This window comes from Meleagris gallopavo, chromosome 15, assembly GCF_905368555.1.
Source record: "Meleagris gallopavo chromosome 15, MGAL_WU_HG_1.1, whole genome shotgun sequence".
Lineage (NCBI taxonomy): Eukaryota > Metazoa > Chordata > Aves > Galliformes > Phasianidae > Meleagris > Meleagris gallopavo.
In genome coordinates, this window is record NC_139418.1 from 10,503,131 (window position 1) to 10,529,966 (window position 26,836).

General features: G+C 40.1%; 1 protein-coding gene and 1 long non-coding RNA gene across 30 annotated transcripts in view; one reads left to right on the plus strand and one right to left on the minus strand.

Annotated features, from left to right (window-relative positions):
• EBF1 (EBF transcription factor 1) overlaps positions 1 to 13,519 on the plus strand; it is a 260,212-nt gene extending 246,693 nt beyond the window's left edge. For 5 of the 9 annotated variants that reach the window (XM_085236314.1, XM_085236315.1, XM_085236316.1 and 2 more), the window contains exons 12-17: positions 2,533 to 2,598; positions 3,182 to 3,359; positions 4,859 to 5,038; positions 7,818 to 8,012; positions 8,377 to 8,445; positions 13,183 to 13,519. In XM_085236314.1, the coding sequence (XP_085092440.1) occupies positions 2,533 to 2,598; positions 3,182 to 3,359; positions 4,859 to 5,038; positions 7,818 to 8,012; positions 8,377 to 8,444 (687 nt within the window). In that variant the 3' untranslated portion in view covers position 8,445; positions 13,183 to 13,519. The remainder of the gene's footprint in view (positions 1 to 2,532; positions 2,599 to 3,181; positions 3,360 to 4,858; positions 5,039 to 7,817; positions 8,013 to 8,376; positions 8,446 to 13,182) is intronic. The other 4 variants (XM_085236319.1, XM_085236320.1, XM_085236317.1 and 1 more) reach the window with 1 other exon arrangement.
• LOC104913264 (uncharacterized) overlaps positions 1 to 26,836 on the minus strand; it is a 351,168-nt gene that overhangs the window by 46,906 nt on the left and 277,426 nt on the right. For 8 of the 21 annotated variants that reach the window (XR_014886500.1, XR_014886502.1, XR_014886516.1 and 5 more), the window contains 2 exons: positions 25,094 to 25,142; positions 15,772 to 23,625 (listed from right to left, as the gene is read on the minus strand). The exons of 1 other annotated variant lie outside the window; for it this stretch is intronic. This is a non-coding gene — a long non-coding RNA (uncharacterized LOC104913264). Of the gene's footprint in view, positions 1 to 5,034; positions 5,492 to 6,503; positions 25,146 to 26,836 lie in introns of those variants that run through there. 12 more of the 21 variants (XR_014886495.1, XR_014886508.1, XR_014886507.1 and 9 more) reach the window with 6 other exon arrangements.

Consider the following 26,836-nt stretch of genomic DNA (forward strand, 5'->3'; position numbering starts at 1 on the left):
TGTGAAGACGTAACTGTAGTTTCTGTTGTAATTTAGGCAGAGCTGTAAGAGGTTTAAGATACATCCAGAAAAAAAAGAAGTTAATATCCTGAGTATATCTGTAGTAGCATTTCATTGGGTATTTTTAAAGCTAGTTTGTGTCTATAGTTATATTGTCAGCTCTGCGATAGAAAATACCTGTATCTGACAGGGGATATATGATCTGAAAATATCACAAACAAGAAATGCATTTTTATGTGTGTAAATATTGTTAGAGAAAGTATGAAACTCAAATTTACAGATTCAGAAATGTTGACAAAAATAGCCACTGACTAGCTACAAAAACTGAATGCTATTTGTCAAACATACTTAAATAAGCCATCATGATAATTAGTTTTATTTACATGCAATATGATATGTCTTCAAATACCTTCCATTTTTTAAGAACTGGAATATATTTAATATGAAGTAGAGCACCTGTAAGATTCCATGTAATTACCTCATTCTTTTAACATGGTCTTCAATCTCTTTTTTGATGCAATATGAAGGGTTTTTTTAGCTCAGCATTACATAAATAACTATGAATAGTCAGGTAATTAAACTTTCCTTTTTTAGTAATTTAGTATAATGACAGCTTTGGTTAACAATATTTCAAAGCAGTTTGTGGGCTCTTTATCACACTCTAATTTTGCATTAGTGAAATATACAGTGCAAACACATTCTACTGAAGTGAAGTAAATCCTAGTTTAAAAAGTCAAACACTTTTATAATAATTTCCCTTTTAATGTTTCTATTCTTCTCCAGTTTTTATCTTCAGCATGAGGGAAAAAGGGCGACATAGTTTTCTGATGATTTTGGTAAAGCAGCAAGGATTGTCTGTACCTGGATGTTGCTTGTAGTCTGCCTGCCCATAATTATATGGCTAACAGTTGTGGTCAAGCTACACACACACACACACACACACAGAGGGGAGGAAAAGCAAAAACAAAGACAAAAAAAACCCTTAAGGAGCAACTCTACTCCTCAGAATGTTTCAATACAGTGATTCAAAAATCCATTGATTACATATTACATCTGACTTCATATGTGGAAAATAATTTAAATGTGTGTTATGGGAGAGGGGTGCGTGCAGCAGAAGGCAATCCTAAATGTTTACTGGAAGAACAAAAATCCTCCATCTCATTTTTGAATTTAGGACATTATATATGTCATAAGTAGTTACTGCAGTATGACAACTGTTTTATCTTATATTACAGAGAATTTAAAATTGAAAAAAATGCTAATATGCATCTAAAAGCTTGTCATTTGAAGAGTTGTTCAAGGATTTTTGAAGAGGTTATGGTGACAGCAAAATGAATGCAATTATATCTCTATTTTCTGATCAGAGTCTACAGTATATGAAAATTGAGCATTACTGTTTCTTTTTGGTATAAAATATGGCTATTGTGTAAAATATTTTAACTTTAAAAGTTTAACTTTGTAGAAAACTGGAAAATGCTCAGATCTGTTACTATTTTTGAAAGCTGCCTGCAGAAATACAATGTGGTGAATAACATCATGTTAGTTTATTAGAGCAACTTGTAAGGACTGGGAATTACAGTACATTGTTTTATCTAAAGGACAGTCTGGACTGTGTTTGGTCAGACAACTGGGAATCTGCTAGGTGCTTTTAAAGAATATGAAAATAAAATTCTTCTGGGTTAATTCTGTAATGCATTTTTACAATTTTAATCAGGTTTGTTCACAGGGATTTTTCCACACTGTAAAATGTAAGAACACAGGATTACATGCTAGTATGACTTGAATGCCAGTTTAAAATGCTACAGGAAACATTTAAGAGAAGAGAATCAAATGGGAAAATGGAGGAGGGAAAATGAATAAGAACTAAATTTATGCCTGCATTGAGCCTGCTTTAAATTTTGCTGTCCATGCTGGCAGCTTTTCCAGGAAACACTGCATGGCACAGTGACATTCTCTCATACTGAATGTGTTTTCCTCTTGAGCATGTTCTGAACACGGATCCTTCCCTGATCCGTTATATCAAGATACAAACCAAAGAAGTTGAAAGGTTACATTACCAGTAGCATAGAACTGATTGGGTATCTTCTGAACGTGGCCTGCTGGGTAAGGTCACAATTCCTGCAGTATGCAATTAAGAATAAAATAAACACATTGGGGATGCCTAACATGCTCTGAATGACATTGATTGCAGTAATCTAGTAAATGACCTCAGGATTGTATTCCGCAATAAACCGATGAGTGGTTTATGGTGCAGATGGTAAAGACAATTGAGTGATGTATTTTATTTTGCAGCACCAATGATTCTCACCTTTTGACTTGATTAAGCGTGTGCACGAATAGGATCAACTACTGATTTAACACCATTCAGTGGTTGCTGAGAGTTGTTAAAATTAAAGTCTGCCTGGTGGGGGGAGGAGGGGGAACACAAAGCAACAGTACACCCAATAGAATAATATGAAAGACTTTAATACTTGTTTTCCCTCACAAGGAGTCTGCTGAACTTAAAGGAATGCATTGTTTTTATATTGACAGGAAGTAATACTTAAGAGGGCTGCTGATTTAGTAGAAGCACTCTACGGTATGCCACATAATAACCAGGTAAATGCATTCTCCTTTAGCAGTTCTAAAACATGGCTATTTCTTAGATGTATAGATCAGAGGCTAAAGGTATATGATACTACCGTGTGAGATGAGAATAAACACATAGGGCAATGTCATATCTGGAGCAGGGCTTAGTTTGCCTGTTTGCTTTTTAAAGTATGTGAATGCTTGTAAAAGCAATGTGTTATTAACCCTGGAGGCGTTTGCCCACTATCACCAGAAACCATATAGTGTGGGCAATGATATGCATTACTACTTGCCACCAGTGATGTTTCAGCCTTAACCTAAAGATATTTTAGCTTTAGGTGGAGGGAGCCTGGGCTTCAGTGCCATTCTGCCAGCTTCTCTTGTTATACAGAAATGTGGCCACTGGGACTGAAGCTTCCAGCTCTTTTACCACAGATGTCTGGATTTATAGCAAAGTAAGCAGATCTGTAAGTGTTAGCAATCCATCAGCCAGCTGATTTAGGAAGAAAAGCATCTAGTTTTTGCCTTTGGACAGGGAAATGTTTTATTTTGGTATGTAGGAAAAGGTTTGTCAGAGTTGAGTTGGTAACTCTTTTTTACCCTTGTCCCCTAGGAAATAATCCTGAAAAGAGCAGCAGACATCGCGGAAGCACTCTACAGTGTCCCTCGCAATCATAACCAGCTCCCCGCCCTTGCTAACACGTCAGTCCATGCAGGAATGATGGGAGTGAATTCCTTTAGTGGTCAACTAGCTGTCAACGTATCTGAAGCCTCACAGGCCACCAATCAGGGTCAGGAGAAGACTCGTCTTCCTCTCTTTATGAACCTTTTCTGATAAAAGTCAGGCAGATGTGCAGAGTAATGAAAGAGAGATGGTTCAAAGCTGAACACGAGGAGCATATCCAGGCAGAGAGCATCCCACGTGCACGTACAAACTCTGAATTACACAATACTGCCATGAGATACGCCTTTCTGTAGTGAATTTGACCCCAATTCAGGAGAAGCCCTTGTGCAAATCACCAAATCAAATGAACCAGATCACTTTTCTGTCTGATCAGAATCTAACAGTTGTGTTTGCCTTTAAATCCCACTGTTTTTAAAAAGGATTTTTATCAATCTGAGCGTATACTTAATGTTAAGTACTTGCTTATGCATCTTCCTAAACATACATGGTCTCTAAGTCTGGGCATTATGTAATACTTGTGACATGAAAGTGTTGGTTTGGTTTTGCAATATTGGCACAAATTTTTTTCAGAGTGAAAGTTTTTTCTAAATTTTGAAAGTAGGAAAAAAGAATTATTTACAGAGGCATTTTCAGAGCTTCGCTCATTTTTATAACAAAGTATTTTTCACATTGAATAAAAACAACTCAACATTTTAATTTCTACTGTTAAAAATATTTATTTTTCAAAGATGGCCATTTTTGTAAAAACCTTTTGCATTTGTCTCTACTTTGCTCAGCATTATTTATTACCCACCTTAAAATCCATTTTAGAGAGGAAGCAATAGAAAGAGACTGTTATTTGGAAGGGTAAAAAAAAAATAATATTTTGCACTATTCTGAGAAATAGAAATGATTTTTTAAATCATAATATTTTATGGATGTACTATGGAAGAGGAAGAAAAAAATTGTATTTTATCTTCCAGGATTGAAACGCATTTTGTGTTTCTGTGCTTGTAGAAGCAAATACTCGTCTTTTTTTTTTTTTTTTTTTTTTTTTTCATATGATTTTCCCTAAATACAATTTCCAAAATTAGGTAGAAATTGAAATTTTAACTTAGAGCCAAATTTGGCAGTAATTTTCTAGGACAAGAGGACTGAGAATATTCCACTACTCTTGGAAATGTACCCTGTTGTTTTCTTCAGTTGTGGTGAGCATCTAATTTGAGATGTACTGAGTGAGAGAGACCACAGAAGACAGTTAACAAAAATCATATGCTTTTAACATACCTTAAATCGGTATGTACTCATAACTTCAAAAATATAGGTCATGTTTACTTCATCTCCTACTAAAACAGCTCTTTTAGAGTGATCATTCCCATAGTACCCAATGATCATCTCTGCTTGAATAGATGGGTTGTTGCTGTGAAGGCTGTAGCCTTCCTCCTCCCTCTTGGAGCTCCCACCAAGAACGAGCCATGCAGTCAGGGATCACAATTTGGGTTACTTGGTGCTCAGTCATGGCTCACCCCACACACCCTGTTGCTGAGTTACCTGCTTGTAGCTGTTGTATAAGAAATTGTTGTTGGGCTAATACCAATCTCTGAATGTATTCCCTCACCACAAAAGGTTTTACTCGCAACTCAAGCAGCGTGTCACCTCACGGCTATGTGCCAAGCACCACCCCTCAGCAGACAAATTACAACTCTGTCACAACAAGCATGAATGGCTATGGGAATGCTGGAATGTCAAATTTAGGCGGTTCTCCAACCTTCCTGAATGGATCTGCTGCCAATTCTCCCTATGCCAGTGAGTATTATATGACTCTTCTGTATTTGTACATTTTCATTACAAAGAGATGGCAACTTTTCTGTGATACTCAGTATTTAGTTTCTATTCTGAGCACTTGATGCAGAGCTTAGGCTTTTCTCTCCTCCCCAGGCCATTGACCTTTGAATCACTTGGAAGACGTTCGTGTTGCCAGCAATGCTTTTCTTTATTTTGCTATTATTATTTTGGAGTCTCATAAAAGCTGAGAAAGAATAATGTCTCTCATGATTTGTGCTGATAGCTTCATAACTTACCGTATACTCTGTAAATAAGAAATTCTGTCCTCAACATTGCCAATTCCAGAAAGCAGGGATGACATAAGTGACTTAATTTCTGTTGGAGTGCATCAAATATTATCAGTACACGCTCTTTGTTGCAATGAGGATGGGAGGAGGCTAAAGATATTTGCTGCAGGAAAAACAGTGTTTCCAGCTGTAAGATATGAAGGGCAGAAAAGTTTGCTGTAATACTGGCAGACTGACATTTCCATAAGCTGCATGATGATGTTTCCAAGACCTCTGAACAAATAATATGCTCATAACCTTTACAGACACTATGAATTACTATTGGGTCTAATCTTGATTGCTTATATGCCATTTGCTTTGTAACTAGGTAGTATATTGACTTCACTGAGATTTTAGTATTAGTCAGTAAAACGTGACAATGGTTCTTAGAGTTTGTATTTTAGTGTCTGTACAGAGAATGCCACAAAGGTTCATACAAATCATACATCCCATGGTATAAAGCACTTACAGCCTACAGTCCTGGTTCTGGAAATGCTTCTGTGTAGGACTTTCTGTATGTTAATGTTAAAGGTTTAGTTTAACAATTTTGTATATATATATAGATAGATATACATATACATATATACATATATGTATGTTTTTGTTGATAAACACCTGTGAACCTCTTCTGCCACAGCTAACACAGCTCAGTCAGTAGTCTCTATTCGCTTGAGAAAATTAAATGAATAGGACCTGCCTACAGACATCTGCAGAAAGCTACAATCAGAATCAGGCCAGAAGGTCTTGTTCTATAAATACGTTTATAAACTGAGACCCTCACACGGACAGGAGAAGCAGTGCTGAACATAGCAAGGTTGAGCAACCTGGTCTAGTGGGAGTTGTCCCTGCCTGTAACAGACAGGTTGAAACTAGATGATCTTAAAGATCCCTTCCAATCCAAGCCATTCTGTGATTTTAGGATTCTATGAAATCTTAAGTTTAGTGTTGTAACAGCAGTAATTAATTATTCTGACTTCCACTGCTAGACTTCAAAATTTAAAAGGGGAAAACATTACCTTCAAGGCTTCTTAGCAGCTGCAAATTTAGAAGAAAATATTTACCTATGTAACTAGTACTTAAAATGTAAGAATTGCTAACTGGTTATTATTTTGTACTCTAATAATAATGTAGCAAATACCGTTGAAGTATGCTGTACTTACTTATTAAGTTGAATTTACTGTCATAGAATCTGCACACTCTGAATTCATAATATAACATGATTGATGAGACATCTCCTCTTGGAAGCAATGCCAGTGATGCATTTAAAATACTCAAGCAATGTATAATTTCATATTTATGAACAAAGTCCTCTTCAGAATAGCACTTCACTCCTCAGCCCTGGTTCTTTATTCTGGTGATATTTTGGGAGGTTTTCTTGGTAGATCTGTCATTCTGCTAATGCCTAATCCATTGAATCAGAAAATGCTTCAATCATGACCTGAAAATTAAAAGGTGGCATTCTTAATTAAATCAATAAACTAATTGCTGTATAGTAGCAATTCAATTTAGGTGCTTTGATTGCTCTCCCTTAGCAAGTACTTGCAGACATAGAGTGACTTCAGACTAAGATTGTATCTGTCAGGCAGTGAAACTTTGAACATTTAATTTCCATTAATTGATTTCCTCAGTGTTAACAAATATGATATCAGATTTTCAAATAAGAACTTAAATAGGGTGATTTTTATCTACATAAATGCTAATAAAATAATAATTCAAAGCCCAGATGGTATGAATTTTACTCTATAATACGTAATTTTTCATAGTCCTCTCATGTATATAAGCAGTTTCTAAACAGGACAAAGAATAAAAACACAGGATATTACCTTTTTTTTTTTTCCCTTTTGAACTAAGATGGGAAGTGTCAGTGCTGTCTGAAAATAGAAGGAGTTGTTTTGTTTGCATGAAGATAAAAACCACTTAAAATCTTAATGATAAGTACATGAACAAAAGGCATGTATTGCATCATGCAGTAAAATAGGATTTTAAGGGTGTATCTACCCTCATGCAGGTTTATCTGACATCCTGTAATCTTTCTGAAAGCAAAAGTGCTCTAAAGTGCTGGCTTTGGAATCCAGTTAAAAAGTTAGATTGTTCCACATTAAAAATTCCAAATCCAGGTGTGTACTTCAACCCCTCTCCTCACCTCTGTGTTGCCTGCGTGATCTGGATTCTCTCTCATTCCCTTATTCTGACCAGGGCAGTGGGTGATGCCAGTCCCTGGAATAATTGTTGCAGTGACGGAAAATTGAAGGAGTCCTCGAATGCACTTGAATTACTGCTCCTGAGCAGTTGCAAAAGGTGGGCTTCCTTCAGCGACAAATCGCACTGTGAGCAACTACTAACTGTAGTAAAAGCCTTGGCCACTTGAAATTAGACCCAGTCCACCCAACAAGCAATAGTCTTTTAGTTTTGCAGTAGTGCTAACTATCTAATCCTAAGGTGTGCCTTTTTGGGGGGGTCTTTTTTTCCTCTAGTTGTGCCATCAAGTCCAACAATGGCCTCCTCCACTAGCCTCCCCTCCAACTGTAGCAGTTCATCTGGGATTTTCTCATTCTCACCAGCCAACATGGTCTCAGCAGTGAAACAGAAGAGTGCTTTTGCGCCTGTCGTGAGACCACAAACTTCTCCTCCTCCCACCTGCACCAGCACCAATGGCAATAGCCTGCAAGGTAGGTGAAACCAGCTCTGGTGTGTAGACGGCTGCTCTCACAACTGTAAGTTCCCCACGCCTTGCAAGGCTCTGAGCAACACTCAGGTTTCGAAGGGGAGAAGACAGTGGGGGATCCCTGGTGGCCTCTGTCCTAAAGTTTCCTCCCATAAAGAGTAACTGTACTCCACCGACAGCCCACCTAGTACCTTGCAGGTGTTTGGCAACCACCCTATCTCTAACCCATCTAATACTGATGAATTGTGAGGCTGTGTATTTTAAAGCACAGACCTGCTGTTATGATAAAAACGAGTAATATTTCAGCTTACTAATACCATCCTTTTTCTTTCTTTCCTTTCTTATTCCCTGTTGTCGTCCATTATCAGACCAGTCTTTTGTGGACTCTAGCAAGTACTCCACTGCAGGGTCTCTCCAGGGGCTGGCCTTCTCCTGAAGTACGTCACTCAATCTTCCCTTCCTTTTTTTTCCTTTGTCATAGTACACTTGTGCAGAGATCCTACTGGGAGTAAATAGACCGTTACGGAGCTTGGCACCAACCTCTGCCTTTCATACATAGAAGACACATTACAAACTAAATTTTCCAGTTTAACTCATATCAGGGCATATATTAGCACTGATTAATGCACTTCTGTGCCAATTAATTCTACAAATGATGCAGGGCCTCATCAAATGTTGGTTGGTTGGTTGCTCCTTTTCTGCACCCTCTCATTACAAAGTATTCCAACGTCAGCACCTAAATCCCTTTTGAAGAGCTGACACAAGCTGAGGGGTGGCAGACAGAAGGTTGTCAAACTGAAGATGCTCGAAGACCAGCACCACCCATTTCAGTGTTAGATTCAGCCTATTTTACAACACCGCCTAAATCTGTATAATTACCTCACTCTGCATTAGTGTGCCGAGAGAGATGTTTTCATGCTCACTTAGACTAAGGAGTTTTCTTAACCAGCTGCCTCCAACTGTGCCAGAGATGGAAAAGATTTTGTGGTATGCGTTGTGCTTCCCCCAGACTTGAGGTCTGTTTTCCTTTCCATGTGCTCGTGCAAATTACCGAAGAGCACCAAGTGGGGGACAGAATCCATCATTTTAGAGCTATGTTCAGAAGGATGAGAAAGGATGGCTCCACAGACTCCATGTCACTTTACATCCTCTGGAAAGAGGGATGCTGGGCTTGCAGACATAATGCTGATAGTTCCATTATAGCTGGGAAGTCTGTATGCAGGCAGAGTGCAAAGAGTTCATTCATAAAAGCTGTGATCCACTATGACTGAAGGGAAGCGTTGTCCTCATGCAATTTATGCTGGAGATTTGGGAGGATGAATCCTTGCACATTTACACATGCACACAGAAACTGTGAAAATAATAGGAATGTATATGCAGCTGTTGGGTGCCTTCTGTAAGCAGTGCTGTAAATACAGGCTGCATCAAGAATAAAACACAATGGAGTTTTCGGATGAGCTGTGTTGCTTAGAATATCGTTTTCCTATGTTTTAAAAATCTGGTGATGCTGACATGCTACAAATGTTAAAGGCTAAAGCAGCTAAAAGTGTTTTGCCTGAATTAAAAGAAAATTAAAAGGAACTAATTGTTGACTGCCAGAACACACCAATGTTCTTATCATCTCTTCACCTTGTCCCAGTGTGCTGTGAGATTAGAGTGAAAAAGCAAGTAAGAAGGGAAGATTTTTCTCTTGTTTTTCCTTTCACGGGACACAGAATTCCCAGGTTCTGCCTAATGGGTTATGGAAAGCAATTATGGAACAAGCTGAGTGCTGGATGCAACTGGGGCTTGCTGATTGCCTCCTCATTATGTCACATCCAGATCTGTAATGCCCAGAAACGACACACATCTGAGTGTTCTCCCTAATTTTTATTTAGCAATTCTGTTTTCATAATAGGAGTGAGCCACCAAGAGATTCGTTTTAAGGGTCATCACTGAACTTCTTGGTGAGTTAAAGAGGCACAGCCTTTAGCCCCATGCCTTCTGATACCACCCGAGGCTTGTAATAATCTCTCAGAAATGCACTGCCTGTTGTGCCTTATTGCTTAAATAAACAATCTTGTATAAGGAGGCTGTCTTATCTCTCTTGGGCTTCTGGATACATCAGAAAGCAATCAAGCTTTCCGTATGTAGCTTAGATATCAGAAGAACTCACTAAAACAACAGCTAGGCTTATCTGTTGTTCTCTTTGCCATGCAATTTTGTAAAACTCAAAATACGTTATTTCTGTAAATTGCTAGCAGCAAATGCAAATTAGTATATGATAAAAGAAATAATGCCCATTGGTGGCAGTTCTTCTGTTTTTTTTGCCCTCTCTTTTTGGAGGCGTGATCTCATACCTACAGTGTTTCCCACTGCTATCTCTGTTTTCAGGATCAATAACATGCTACAGCTGAGAGAATTTGCATGACTAGATGTAGCACTTACGGAATAAAAGTAGAGTGATATAAATGAAGACTTGGAAAGAATGGAAATATCAAGGCTTTTAGGTAGAAAAGAGATCATTTTGTCATTTGCCTTGTAATTTAATTCAGGATTTCGGGGCTCTTCAAAGGCAATAATGCTTTGAAAAAATGAACAAAGATCTGCATCTGTACAGTTTCCTTCCAATGGCAAGAGGTGCATGGCTAATATGTAACTATGGAAAAACATCATGAAGGCAGGAGTTACAGTTTTGTCGCCTTAATCTGAGATCCTGCACAGTGATGACAGCCATGCTGTCCCAAGAGAAAAGCAATTCTTGACCACTTTTTGTTAAAATCGATTTGAATTTAATGAATCTTTTAGCTTTAGATTTTATTTATTTATTTATTTATTTATTTATTATATTTTGACACTTTCTGAAGTTTTACATTTAGAGGTATGAAAAGGACAAAATGCTGAAGTAGGGAATTAATTAGCCATTTGATTCAGTTCAGTTGCACTCATCATACACAGGAAGACTTGACCCATTCCCATCTGCTTAGCTCATAGCTTATCTGAACAGCAAAGGAGGGAGCATTGCTCTCAGCATAGCTCTGCTCTGTGTTGTGATATACATCTGTGGTGTGCAAGCCTGCAAGCCCTGCAGCTTCCCACATCCAAAAATCTCCAAGTGCTTTTCTAGTATGGATAAAAATCATTCCCATGCAAGAAACAGAAGCAAATCAAAATGCTTGATGTAATACAATGAGCTAGAAGGAGAACTGGGACCAAAGCCTGAGTTTCACATCCATGCCCATGTCAATCTGTCATATATTGGTACAAGAAATACCTTCAGCTCACGTGGCTGCCATAAGCAGAATTACAGTCTAGCTTACTGTACCCATCATGGCACTTTAAGGATGCTTTGGATGTGCATGGATCATGTTCCATGTTCATACCCCAGCCCTCAAATGTAATGATCCCAAGAGCAGAGTAGGGAGCAACTGAGTATCACAACAAGGGCACTGCTTTTGACTTGGTTTTGCTTCATTTTTATTCACCTGTACCAAGAGTAAAGCCCACTTGTGGGCACTCAGGACTTATTATTTGAGATACTCTTTAAATAAAACTCTTTGGCAAGGAATCTTTAAACAAAAGTCTATCAAGTTTATCCTATGATTTAAGATGAAGGAGACGGCATAGCTGTGAAGATAACATGGAAGTGCATCCACAGATTATCTCCTGGTAGAATAAAAAAAAAGCCCATGTCAGGAAATGCCTTAGCAAGGGATATTTAAGACACAGCAGTGTCAAGTTCTGATTACTTGAGTGTCTTCTTGTAGGGCACGAGCAATGTAACTCACCTCTCTATCCCTTTAATCCTCATTCCCAGCAGCTTGCAGAGCCCTTATGTGGAGTGATAGCCATCACTGTAGTGATTCCACATAACTTGTGGCTGAATGATAAATTCTAGGAATCAGAACGCTGCTGTACAATTGCAACATGCCACCTCTGAGGACGGCCTCCTGCAGACATGTGGATGTGTTTTGCATTCTCGCCTTCTCCTCTCATTTTATTTCATTTAATCAGTGCAGTTTACTCGAGCTGTTCTCCCCTTGCTGATTAGACTTGTAATTCTTGCACATATGGTGGTGTTTGTGGAGAAAACATTTCCCTCCTCTCCCCCTCCAACCCCAAATCTGTGAGTCTTTTACTTTGGCTCTGTTCTTATCAAATAATTGCAGCTGTAATTAAAGTACAATGAATCAGCACCAGTCACAGGGTTGATTTCTTCCTTAAGAAATTACATGTCCAGATGTCGGAGATGGCAGGCAGTTCTAGCATTTAAATAATGTGCCCGTGAAGTGCCGCCAACCTGAAAGCAAATCTGTTTTCTACCTTTCTGCAAATAACCATACAACTGGTGTTTTAAGGATGTGTTGTTGTCACAGCTTTCATCATAAACTTACACGACTACCACCTGTAATGATGTGTGTGCTCACAGTATGTCGCTCGGACTCTTGCTTTGTCTGATCCCTGATAAACAGAGACCAACCTGGAGGTCAGGCGAGGTGGAAGGCTGTAGGTGTTGACTTCTAAGAAACGTCTCTAAGAGAGGTGGTGGTTCCATAGGAACGAAGGTTAGAAAGCATAATAAAGGATGCAATTCAGCTGACAATAGAGAGGGCATTGTAAGTTAAAGTTAGCATATTACTCAGTGTAGTTGGTGAAATCTACAAGTGTAATGAAACCATGACTTAGTTAAGGGCATATTTCTACTTCAAATTTAGATTTTAGAGTTTAAGTCACTTCTGAGCACCTGGAAATGCATTCATAATGCTCCAGGTTGAATACTGAACATGTAAGAGAAAACTGGCATAGGAAAATGAACCGCTGTTACTCTGCCTAATGCAACAAATGCACTGCCAGATCGCTGACACCGGCGGCCTGTGGACGTCAGCCATTTGCTCATTTGTGAAGCAAAACATGCAGTAGAAAATGTGGCAATGGCTGAGGCAGGTTTAAACCTGTCAAACGCTTTGAGACTTTGAAATTAAAATAAAAGAGTAAGTTGGGGCCTGATTCTCATATTGGGCAAAGTGCATTTACTCTGCAAGAAAATCACTAATTTCAGCAGTCTCTCGCAATTTATATTTTCCAGCCAAATATGTTGCTAATAAATGTTTAAAGGTTGCGTTACAATGCACAACAGTAACTCTTCTCCCTCTTTTTCTCTCTCTCCTCTCTTCCCCACCCTCTCCTTACGACAGCTATATCTGGCATGATTGTTCCCCCCATGTGAAAGAATTGCCTTGAAGAATTTTATTAATGAAGAGGTTGAATTCTGCTTCAGAGAGAATCTGATACAAGTCCCAGAGCGGAACTTTTTACTCAGGCCTTTTTAAAAATAATAATAAAAAAAAAGAAATAAAGAAGAATCTTACAATAACTGCGGATTTTTAAACAGAAAAAAAAAATAAAAAAAATCACCATCCTTGCAAACACTGAAATTAACTATCTGCAATTGCAAGGTGTTGATTCAAGTTGTCCATCCCAAATAACTGGGAGATATATTTATTGTACGTTGATTAAAAAAGTCCACTTTTCTTTTGTTGTTTTTTCTTTCTTTTGTTGTTTTTTTTTGTTGTTGTTGTTTTTGTGTGTGGGGTTGGGGGCTTGCTTTTTTTTCCCTTTTTTTTTGTGTGTGTGTTTTTTTAAGGCTTGATTTAACTCAACATCATTTGTCTTTTATAAATCATACAATTACGCAAGGGACATTAGAGATGGAACTCCACGTTTTTAATTTATGAATTTTTTTTAAGCTGTGTAAAGAAAATGAAGTGGTGTCATTTGCATACAAGTCTGTATGGGACAGAATAGAAGTGCCAGTTAGTTTTTCATAGAAGAATTATGGCCATTTAATTAAGGGTCGGCTCATACAGGTTGCTTATCCAGTGGTGATTTGCTAATGTGATACATTTTTAATGTTCTCATTAAATGGACATCACTTCCCAGAAAGTGGATATTTTTGGATGGTGAGAGCGGGATGTGGGGTGGGATTTGGAACCTCTGTCTTTAATATCAGGCTAAATAATTGTGTAAATAGTGCGACAAGAAGAGTTGGTTAAAGCTTAGGATGCAGCAAACAAACACATTTCCTCTTGAACTCAAAATCCAGTGCCTCCAGATATACTGCTAAAACTGCAGCATTAGATTAGCATGGCTCTCATTAGCTTATATATCCGACTCTTTCCCCATGGGTGGCTTCCTGATGTCCAGTGTCACCTGGGCTGTGCACAAAACGCCATTCACCTTTTGCACAGCCATCCCGAGACACAAACCACAGCCATCACGCAGTGGGCATCTCATCGTCCCCCTTTACCTTCTATGGGGCAGAATGAGAAAAGGCTCCTCTGCGGTCCTCCGTCCTCACAATCTAAAAGCACACACTGTTGCCAGCCTGGCGCTAGGATTGTTCCTGTATCAGTCGACCCTCTCCGTTTTGTATCATAATATGTAAAGCCACAGGTAACTGCTTCTGAATAGTAAAATGGAAACAGGAGTTGGGGGCGGGCGGTGGGGCTGTTGGGGGGAGTTTCAGATCAGAACCATCGCTTCTGTTTTACAAAAGTTTTGCTATCGTCATCTGGGAAGTGTTCTTAAAAACAATTGGTCAAAGAGGCAGCAAAGCTCTGAAAATGCATTACCTGATATTTTTTCTTTGCTGTTGTGTTTTGTATGTAGTTATAAATACTGTAGATTTTTTGTGATTTTTTGCCAAAGTTGTTGTTCTATTTATACATTTTAATGTCTTAAGACAGTTTTTCAATATCACAATAAAGAATTTTACTGCATATTTTGCAAAAAGAGCTCACTACCTTTAGCTTGCACATACTTGCAAAATTAATTAAAGGAAAAAAAAGCTTTTTGTTTCTGTTTTTTTTTGTTGTTGTTGTTCATTTGTTTTACGGGGGATTTTGTAAAATATCCATATAAATAATGTATTTATCTTGGGAATTTGTACATTGCTTTTTTCCCCCCTACTCCAGTTTATTTTATTGTGTATGTTTGCTATGTGAAAAGTGATTTGTTTGGTCATTCACCGTTGTATTAGCTGTTTAAATGTGGTTTTAAAACATTTCATTTATAGGGTTGGGTTTTTTTTTTTTAGTATTGTTTAAAACCATGCTTCCATTTTTTTTTTAATTTCCACCCAAAAGCCATTGTCTATTTTTGTATTATTTGTAAGTTAAGAAGTTTTTTCCAATATATGGCAAAAAGTAGCATATTATTCTTGTAGCATTTAGTTATGTAGATTTTAAAAAAATGTATCCTTTGCTTTTGAGGCTTAACAAAAACTAATGCTGTTTTACTCTATTAATATGCATGGGATTTCTCCTCTTTGGAGTGACGCATTTTTGTGCATTAAATATGGGGAGAAACTTCATAGAACTCAATGAAAATACTTTCTTTCTTAAGTCTGCTTGTATATTTCTCTGTCTTTCACGTAAATATAAACCAGCAGATTGGATGCCTTAACAATGCAAATCATATTCATTTCACTTGTACATTGTACTGTGCACCAGAACTGTCAATCATCACTAACATTCTAAGAAAAAAAAAAAAAAAAAGGAATTGAAAAGCACAAAAGAACTGTTTTGTTACCTTAAAACAATATAACTTTTTTCTAGTCGAGCAAGAAAAATCATTTACAACGATGCTGCAACTGTGCATGCTTCCTGTATGAATTTTGCAATGGTTTTCACTAGAATGTCACAGTGTGATCATTTAGAGGAGGGGAAGAAAGCAGGAACTTTTTTTTTCATGGTGAGAAAATAAAAGGAGAAAAAACTGGAAAATGTGAGAGACATCAGTTTATTGCTTCTCTGTATTCCAAGCGGTTATTCTAATTCACATAGTAAGCAACAGCACGACAATGTAATCAAATTTAAAGCCATATTTTGTCCAGTGACACCATCAATTACTCTTGTAGGGCTCCACTCAAAGTCATAGCGATTTTGACACCAGTGTTGGCCATCTATGTTTGTAGTCTTCTACGCCAGTGTCCAAAGATCCTCTGACAACGTGCATCATTTCGTTTTGTTGCAGCTATTTGTAGTGGTCTGTTCAATGGGACTTTATAACCCCCACCCCAGCCCCCGCACCACCCTTATCTTTTACAAAGTAAAAGATGCAGCTGTTTACAGAATATGGCTTTAAGTGGAAACGTCCAGATTTCAATTTTAAAAAGGTGAAGCTTCACAATGACTGGATTGCATCAAGTAAGCCTATTTCCTCACAGTTGTACTAGAATGCAGCTAAAATGAAGTCATCTCTGAAACTACTAACCTTTCACCTTCTTATCTAAATCTTTTTGAATAGACACACACACTGTACAGTTCTATTGTTAGAGAAACTAACTACTGTAGAGATTGTTATAATTTTTTTGCAGAAACTCAAGCTGTAAAAACTTTTCAACTTTCACAATATTTAATTAAAGTTACTTCCTGTCTGTGAATACAGCTCCTAGTTGTGTGTTTCTTTTTCTGCCTAGTAGATGAGAAAAACTAAAAGGTAGAAGCCAGAGACTGCTGAGTTGTCTTTCTGAAATTAAGGAGAGGCAGAACTTTGTGGAATTACACGATGAAACACTGCAAATTCTGGTGCACTGAAACTCCTCTTATTCTGTTGCTAGTAGATTTCAAAGGATCCTCACTCACAGTGCTGTCTGTTCACCGTCATATCATTATTCTTACTATTTCTACTGTTCTACTCTGTCGATTGCTTGAAGAGCTCACCTGTATTTCTGGTGAATTTCAGGAGCGTACCTAACTTTATGTACCCAACTGCAAAGAGCTGGCCGTCTAAACAGAGTCATCATGGTCATCATGAAGTACAAAACAAAGGCATATTAGATTCATTGCAGGGTAATTAAGTTTTCATCTCAGTATCAGTTGAGTCAATGGCAACACATCCACTGCTGTTAGGCACTCTGGACCAGGTCTTCAGTTACACACACGGCCAGCTGCAAGAACTGCATCAAAGCATGCTGAGCTGTAAGTAGCTGCTTGACCATGATGGACCGTCCTGTAAAATGTTTCTATTCTACTGCTGTTACTAAATGACATATCCATTACCTACCATGTTTGATCTCATTTTGGACTTCTCTGGTTGGAGGGGACGATAAAGGATTTTACTTCTGGGATGAGGATGATTGACATAGTGGCACCCAACTGGTCCTCAAGTAGCTGTAGTACAGAAGACTTTGGGGAAAATTGAAAACCTTTATATGCCTTGCCCAATGCAAAGCTCTGAGCATTCTTTGGTAGAAATAGGGACTTGGGATTTCAGTTTGAATTAAAATAAAATTTACTTGGTGTAGCAGAATTGCTGAGTCACGGCCTGAAAATGGAGCACATTGGGAAGGCAGGGCCAGCCCACGGGAGCTCAGGTGCATGCAATGCTCCTGAGTGATTGGAAACGTTGGAGCCAGGATCCACCCCTTCTCAGACCTCATTTAAGGGTTGGTAGTAGAGGTGAGGGCATCTTTTACTGGAGATCCCTATCTACCTGAGGTCTTCCAAAGGTAAGCAGCTCTTTTCTTTCATTTCTGCATCCATGGCTGCTGCATTTGGGCTTGTTCTCAGCTGCTGTAGCTGAAGACTTTGCTGCCCCAATGTTATTGTGGTACATCCCATCCGAATATAACATTGCACTTAGAAAATTAAAATTTGTTGCAAATATAAGCAGCTGAATGTTGTTTCTTGCAATGTAAAGTGTTGGCTGGCTCTTACATATGAGCAGATTCGTCCCTGTAGTTGCTAGAGGAAAAGAGAACAGTTGGCCCCATGCTTATTTTGTCTTCATGAGAAATCTGGTTCTTCTGCTTGGGATAATTCTTCTATGCACCTTTTGACGTGGTGTAGATTCTGGCAGCTCTCACTGCAGCCAGAGGTTTTCTGCTCACTGGAAGTAAGTCAGGTCACATGTAGATAAAAAGCAGTCTAAAAAATTCAGGATGTAATATCAGGAAACCTCTTTGTGGATTATGTAATGGTTCTCTGTCTAGAACCAGAGTTTTGCTTCAGCCTTTTGGATCCAATGAGAGTTTGTCTGGCAATGGAATTGGCTGTGTTTTTGTATGGGAATGCCTCTAATTTTCTTTCTTTAAAGAAACCTCAGCGAAACAAGCTACCCTCACTGTTAGCTTCCTGGCCTTGTCTGTGTTTCTATTTACTCCCTTTGGAGCCCCTCCTCCATATCGACAGGCTTATGCCACAGCTGTCTCATGTAATCATTCTCATAAGCCTGCTTAGCATCACAGTCCGTGGATCTTCTGCTATTTCATGGGTTAGCTGAAGACCTATTTTATGTTATGCGCTTGATTTTTTTTTTATTTTTTTATTTTTATTTTTTTATTCCCCTCTTCCTTCCTGCTTTACACACTTTGTTGACCCATCCTCTTATACATGTTCAAAGCAGGCTGCTGTACTAACAACTGGTTGGAGGTCTATCAGAGTTCCTGGCTCCCATCTCAGCTCTGGATCCCTCCTGTTTTATGGGACAGTAGTTCTAGAAATGTTTTATGAAAGTTCACATTGTCCAGGCTTTTTCAGAAACACATCCACTTCATCTTAGGAGTATTTTGTTTATTTACACTCATCATCACCTCTTTTCTTCTTAGGGATGTTGTCACTGAAGCCTGTTCCTCTGCTATATGGCAAATGTTATATGCATTCACCATCAATGTACTTTTCTGTTCTCCTGTGTTAGGCCTTCAGTTTGGACACACAAAAAAACAAATGCTGCCACTATCAATCTGCTTGGCTGGTGGCTAAGCAAGACAAGTTCTTCAGTGTTGATTCCAGGAGAAATGCTCTCCTTGTCTTGAAGAATCTCGGTAACTTTTTTTTCCCCAATTCCATTTCACTCTCTGTTTTCCTCACTTGGGCCTGGGTGCTCACTTCAGATACAGAATCACAGGGTTGGAAGGGACCGCAAGGATCATGAATCTCCAATCCCTAATACTAGACCAGGCTGCCCAGGGCCCCATCCAATCTGGCCTTGAACACCTCCAGGGACGGGGCATCCACAACCTCTCTGGGCAGCTGTTCCAACACCTCACCACTCTCTCTGTAAAGAATTTCCCCCAGACATCAAACTGGGCACTCCAGAGGATCATCCATCTTATCATCTCAGAGCCATGGCCCTTCCCTTATTCAGTTCCATTCATTCTGACATTAAGCAACACTTTCTACTTGCTTCTTCCTCCTTTTACAAACATATTTCATTACCATTACGGTAAATATGTACAAAGCCTAATCATGAACATTCGAAGTTCATCCCATACACTACGGGTGCATCTCAGCCAAGCTGTTACATAGTCTGTCAGACAGCTTCAGCAAGATACCTGGTCCTTTTGGTTGCAGGCTCCTTGCCCACCCACTCTTGAGTCATTGCCACCTCCCTGCCTGTGTTGTGTCCCTCACCCCCCTCACCATCTCCTTTTATCTCAATGGGATATTGCCTGATTTGGGCTTCATTTGACACCTCCGCTTCCCCTATTTCCCAGAAGGATCTGCTCTGGCATCCCTTTTCCCTAGCAGCTAATGCTGATATTTCAGTAGGGGAGGTCAGGTCAATACTTTAGATAAATAAGTAATAGTTCCAACCCCACAACTCTCCTCTGTTTTCCTCTCCTAGGTGCCCCTGAGGATATAGCTAGTCCAGTGCTTATGGCACTGCTCCAACATGATTGGCAGGTCATGTGAAAGAGCACACATCTTAGAAAACTTTAATATAGTCATTGCAGGACTTGAATGCCGATGACTATCCAGATCGCAGTCTAACAGTGGGGGTTGCAGTTCTAGGTGGCTTTTTTTGTGTAGGCCTACAACAGAAGCAGCAAATAAAATGCTCTGACATATTTTTCCTTCCTATTATTTTCAATTTATGACCTCAACTTTATCATCCATCTGAACGCATGTCTGAACATCTCAGGAAAAGAAAATAATCTAAAAGATCACTTAAGCCTTTCTTGAAATAAAGAGCAAGCTCTGTCATATACATCCTGTAAGGTGAGGAGAGTGAAATTTTTTTGTTTCCTCCTTTGTTGCAGAAGGGTGAAGTATATGAAGCTCTAATTCTCCCCCATTTATTCACATCAAGCTTTGCCTGACTTGGTAAGCCAGGCCCTCCAAGGGTTTCAGTGGGATTGCAGCTGGTACATCATGTTGGGGGTAACTCATTGCAATCTGACAGCTCTTGAACACATGTATGAGGGGGGCAAGGACTGGTTCTGTTTGGCTATGTATAGGAGCGCTCTGAATAGGCACAGATTATCCTACAGGATAAATCTGGTAGTGAGGAGGTAGTGCAGAAAGGTAACAGCTCAGCTCAACAGAAACAAATCTGCAGAAGTACATTTGTGTTGGAGTGGGAGACTGTGTCACTCTGTGCAGGAGCCACAACAAGCTCTAGAAAGTAAGCCTCAAGGTGAATCCTTGGTAAAACATTCACTTCTCTGCAGTGTTTAGAGGAAAGAGGAGCTCAAACGTTGTACCAGGCTCATCTAGAGGCTGTAGGGCTGTGACCTTCCTCTGCGCCCTCCCAGCCCCCCCACCCCATAGCATTGTATGGGGGCCTGCCTGCACCCCTCTGCCTCCTTGCTTGTGAGGCTCTGCCTTCGGCCTCATTTCCACGGCACGTTACTCATCATCAGCCTGCCCCAGGCACTGCCTCGCTCCCCCACTGCGCCACCATTAACTTTGCCTTCAACCTCTGCTGCATCATTGCCTTCTCCTGAGGGTTCCCTATTTATATAGAGGGGAAAATGCAGTTGCTGGGACTGGAAATATTTTGTTACCTTTTTCTACTTAAGTACCAGGCATTTTTATCTGTGCTCTCTGGAGACTTATGCTACAGTGGGACTGATTTTATCCACTTACTCAATGCACTTTAGTTCAATAATGATTACAGAACTTCTACATAATATATTAGGCATAGTTGATTTCCCAGGGTTTGTAGCCCTCTATCTCCCTAAGCATTTAAAAAGGAATCTCTCTGTGATAGGTATGTTATGAATGATACACTCCTCAACAGTCATGTTGTAAAAATAATAGCAGCAGTGGGCTGGGAAGGAAGAAGTGGCAACCATTCGGCTGGAAAATGCCAAAGCTTGCAGATAATACAACCCAACACCAGTGACTTGCTTTGTTCATGTTGTCACTGTTCATTGCCTAAAAGTGGTGCTTTCTGGGCAAGGAATTAGGCAGCTCAGGCTGAATTTGCAAACCCTCCCTCCATTCCATTACCCAGATGGAGAGGTTAGCAGTTCAATGGCTGTTGCAGGACTGGGTTGACCTGATCTCTTCCTTCTCACTGCTTTTTTTTTTTTTTTTTTTTTTTTTTTTTTTCCTTTGAATGTGTCTTAATCTAAGCTGAGCTCTTCAGCTCTGTGGATTCAGCAGCCCTGAGCTGGTTCTCAGCCCTGTGGTGCTGAATCTGATTGCTGAAAACCTGCACGATGCTGCTTTGCTTTGACAACAAAAGGAGTAGTGACATCAGTGGTTACAGACCCCTTCATCTGAGGATAGGCTGTGTGCCTCCAAGCCCTGAAACTTGTTCCTAAGCTTTTCTCAGCCTAAGGGGCTTTCTATTCCTTGTTCCATCTCTGCAAAGATGGCAAGGCTTTTCCATCCCAGACTTGTGGACATAAATGCCATCCTGGGATGTCCATCTGCCTGTGTTGTCCTCCACCCGCCTGCCCTGCCCCTTCTGCTCGGCACTCACCTTGGTGGCAGAGGACATCTGGTTCCTGTACGTGGAGACTGAGGCAACTTCACTCAAAATCCATTCTTTTGCCCCAGTAAGTTTCCTGTACTGGTCAAACCACCTTGAACTACATACCTCGTTCATCTTATTCTCATCAACCTTCCTGTTAGGTGATGAATGCACTCCGTTTCTGTTTTTTAAATGCAAATCTTTGTTTTGGTCAACTTTCCAACAGTCTCTTAATTTCAGCATTCATTGGCTTTTGACAGTGGCTTCTGTGGCTCCGCTGCTGCGGTGCCCAGATTCACCCCTTGTGCAATGAGGTACGCTGCACAACACGGGCAGCTCCTTCAGGACGTGGCTGCCTCTCTTCAGGCTCCAATTGATGCTGCAGCCCCGCAGCCACTGACTGACATCAGGAAATAGCCAGACAAGAGCAGCTACCAGATAACAGCTGTTTCAACAGTTTTAATCGCAAGGGGAGCTGTAAGATAAATAAATAAATAAAGCCGATGAAGTGACAAAACAAATGGCCCTGGTACCAGAGACAGATTTGAAGCTTCTGGCTGCCTTCATGCTCTCACTCCCTGCAAATAATTAATCTATCACTTAGCAGCACTGGGGTTCTCCAGAAGGAGCTGGGAGGCAGTGTCTGAAGGTGAACGTCAGCTCCCCAGAGAGACCTGGAGGATGGGGACACCGCTGCCTGCCACCACAGCCTGCAGGTGAAGTGAGATCACGAGGGGATGGATGGATGGATGTCAACCTGCACGTACTGCGGGTGTGCTGTGTTGCATTCCACCCTCACAAATCACTGTTATGCCCTTTCTGCTTTAAACACTATGGATCAGCTATAACAACACTTGATATTTATTTTATTTCAGCTATCACTCTGATTTGTCAGGTGTATTTTTTATGCACAGCAGGTGTACCCTAATGGGGTTTGGGAATAAACAGAAAATTGATGGGCTTATACACCCATTAGCTAATGGATTACTAAGCAAAAGGGACTCTGTTTAACCCCACTGCACTTAGCCCACTGTTAGGAGGTATGTTAAAGACTATACACTAATGCTCAAATGTCTCTTTGTGGACCCAGGGGAAGAGAGCTCAAACTTTAATGCATCTCTTTTGATAGACAGGTGAATGAATGTGGCTATCATTATGCAATCATGCATCCCTGCAACTATTTATCAGCAGGGCGGAGTGCCCCAGGAACCTCTGCATGCCCCTGGCCAGCCCTGCTGTGAGCCCATCCCTGTGGCTTTGGGGAAGGGCTGAGCAGGAGGATATGGGCTTCCCCCATCCCAACAGATGCAGCACAAGGCAACATCTTTGTGCCCCAGCGCAGCACACCTGTAAGCAACAAGCTTTCCTGTGCAAAGGCCATGTGCCAGCACAGGCTTTAATCAGTTATTTTAAGATAGATGTGGCTCGTTAGCATCAGAACAATGCAATTACTTCTCCTCCTCCCCTCTCTCCAAATCCCAGGATTTTATTGGCCTATTAATGGATTGATTTTTTTTGTTGGTAGAAACAAGAAAAGATTCCAACTCACTGATCATATTATCCTACAGCTATCAAGTGGAATATATAAGTGAGATAATAAAACCCAAACCATATTCATGAAGGTTACATTTTCTAAACCCTTTTGTGTTCTGGATCATAGTTTATGTTCCCTTTCAACCAGAAATACACAGTTCAGTGCTGTACATGACAGCTGAAAAAGGTCTGTTATATTAAAGGTTAACTTTGCAATCTTTCACCATCTTTTTCTCATGGAAACAAGTCACACTGAGTCTCACTGTCCACCTTCTAACATAGGTGTATAATCAAAAGCCAATTCAAAAGGAGCCTTCTGTAAATATCAACTCGATCCAGGCATATGTATGCCTTCCTCAGAGCACCACAGAGTCCTGCTGATTTCAGTGGGATGGCGCCTGTTTGAAGAAAAATAGATGCATGTGTGCAGGAGACGTGAAGGTCGAAGAATAAAAAATCAGGAGAGAACATAATTTTGTGTTGCTTTTCACTAAACAGAGACTCAAAAACTCACAGCCAGAGGGAAGCCGAGGTCCTTTTGGTGACTTCTATCCCATGTCCCCTGCCCTGGAATGCTTTTGGTGCCCCCTCCATACAGGGTATGGGGCTGCCAGGGTCCATGTGCAGCTCTGAGGGATTATGGGGTGGTGAATGGCAGAGGGACATGGCACAGGTCATGGCTGTGTCTTACTGCACAGCAGGACTCTTCCTGGAGCTGGGGGAACAACAGCTGAGGTGTTCAGTGGGCTTCAGCCCACACCTCTTGCCTTCCTATTGAAGCTGGAAGTGAGCTCCCTGCAAATTCTGTGTTCCTAAGAAATGTGGAAAATGTGACCATTTTGCAGTCGGAAAGCTCTCACTAAATCATTATTCTCTTGCTTAACTCCTTGAACACAGAGACTTATGGAGCTCTTTTTAATCTTTATAAAGGAAATGAAGAGCAGCTGCTGGATGTAAGAGGAACTGCCAAAAGCACCACAAATACTTGAGATGCCTTAGAAAATGCCATGGGTACATTGGCAATTACAAGTCACTAGGGCAGCCCAGGCCTTGCCTTACTGGAGGTAGCAGTGGTCAAATGGACATCAATGCCCACTGGAGATCAAGTGTAAAATGAAGCTTTAAAAGTATGATGTGGTTTTGTTGTTGCAGGGATTCACTTTTATCTCTAGGTTTAGTCTTTGGATTGGAGATGATTTAATTTATGCTGGAATTCAACTGCATCAGACTATAAAGCTGGAGCAGCGTAGCAACAAGCTCATTAATTACCAAGCAATTATTTTGCTCAACTTTTAGACCAAGGGGATACCCAAAATACCCACATCCCTTTCATTCTGATTTCTTGTTTTCCCTCCCGTGCTGTAGCTGAGGTTATTTTACAGCAGCTGTCAGTCAGAGCAGTAACAACTTCCACAGCAGCAGCTTCCATTTGGCAAGCTGACTGCACAGAAAGGGCTGTGATGGAGCGGAAGGGGTTTCTTTCTCTTTCTTAATATCATCTTCCCCTAGGATAGACTACCTTGCCCTCTCCAGCAGAACACGCTCAGATCATACTGCAGAGTTTCTGACTGCTGCTTTTAAAAAGGTATATCTGTTTGTTTCTATCAACACATTTCAGCTCCTCTGGCATGCTGTCTTTGCAGCTCTAATAGAGACACTTCACATGTAATAGGGTCACACAGTGATCCTCACGTTCGATTCCATTCCTATCACCATGTTAAATTGAAACAATGTGTGTGCATCAGGTTTCTGCAGTGCAGGGAAGCTGCAGCATCTCCAAGTTTTGTGATGCGATGAACCTAATGATTTGGATTTTATTTTCTTGGTACCACATTCAGCTGGCGAACTCGTGGAAATACACCTTACCTCGTTTCCTCCCCGTCTCCGCACCTCTCAGGAGCTTTCACCAACAGATCTACTTTCATGATGGAAAAAAAAAAATAATAATTCTATCAGTAATTTATGGAAATTAGAAAACTGATTAGCATAAAGCTTCTACTTGTGATAGTGGGGTTACAGAAGTGGGTTGATAGGTAAAAATGATCTCCTTAGTGATAATTAACTTTGATCTCTTAAATAACTGTTAACTTTCATAAAGAAGGAGAGTACAAATGACATTTGCATCATGGCAACTGTAAAAGGCAGAACATAACTTTCGTTCGAGATAACACGATAAGCTCTGTTCTCAAAGAAAATACACTCATTTCAAAGGAAAATGACACGGATTGTCAAGGACTGCTGGGTTTGTTCTCACATCCCGTGCCAACCTGAGAGCTCTGAGATGAGGCAGTGCATACACTTGTGCAAGCAGCCCTGTACAGCCACATCAATGTTACACTGACAATACAGGCCCTGCTTAGCACTAGGAGTCTGCTCACCCAAGGACTTCCAAATACTCTACAAATGTTAATTCGTTCTGACCGCGAGCCAGGTAAATATTGGCCTTATTGCAATGTTATTGGGAAATGGAGGACACGGCGGCTAACAGACTCACTCAAGACCACGAGATAACAGCTTGGATGCCAACCTTCTGGTTCCAGGTGCAGATGTGGCCTCCCATCAGCGTACATGCCTTTGGCTACTGGAGATTTCCTCTCCTTGCTTTGATTACAGTTTCACATATTTTCCCATCAATATTTATTTCTGACCAATTTCACATTGCCAGGTTGGGGTCAGACAGTGTTACCATCTGTTTGACAAATTGCAAATGGAGGCAAAGAGGGGAAAGAATCTGAAGAACCCAATGGATGTACATGTCCAGTTTGAGAAACCAAGGGCCAGAAGACCTTGGCAAACTGCAATTGCTGATTTAAACTAGGAGATTAGCAGTTGTATGTTATTTTTTGGGCTAAAATCCCAAATCTGCCAGCAAAATTGAAGCAGTAAAATCCCAGTCGAACTGAATTTATGGGCTAATGAGATATTTCGCAGCCCAGAATAGCAGACTTTAGTTCTCAGTCCATGGATGTCAGCACAGGTTGCTGGGGTGAGATGAAGCAAAACAGAAGTTCTGTATGAAGCAAAGTGTACATCAAGAAATACACACACTCATGAGATAGGCTGGATAATTTAAGGATAAAATTAAAACTGTATCTTAATAAATAAATCCTCAAAGCTGTGCAGCCTCCCCATTTTTCAAATCATGGAAATCATCTCAGAGTTCCTCTCACACTGAAAGCTCCCAGCACACTGGGTTGTTGCAAAAAAACTACTGCGACATCTCAATATCCTTCTTCAGGAGCTCCTCCAGACACTGAGTGTGCTGGCCACTCTCTGAATCATTTCATCCTGTCATCTCTCTTCCTTTGATATGCATGAAGTTAAAGGGAAATGGCAGTCCCCTAATTTCTATTTCCACCCAATGTCATGGGAGAGAGGAAGAGGGGAAAAAAAAAAAATCACTTTTTAATGTGGCTTTTAAAATAGAAAAGCAAAAAAAAAAAATTTTTTTTTTTTTTTTTTTTTTTTTTTTACAGCACTTAATAGGCCTCCCTTGCAATTTAAAAACTGATTTTCAGGAGCTCATATATTCAAATCTCCAAAGTCTATTTGAAGGCACATCTGAAGGTGCACCCTGCAACCTGTGTGTAGCAAACTCTTTTGAATCTT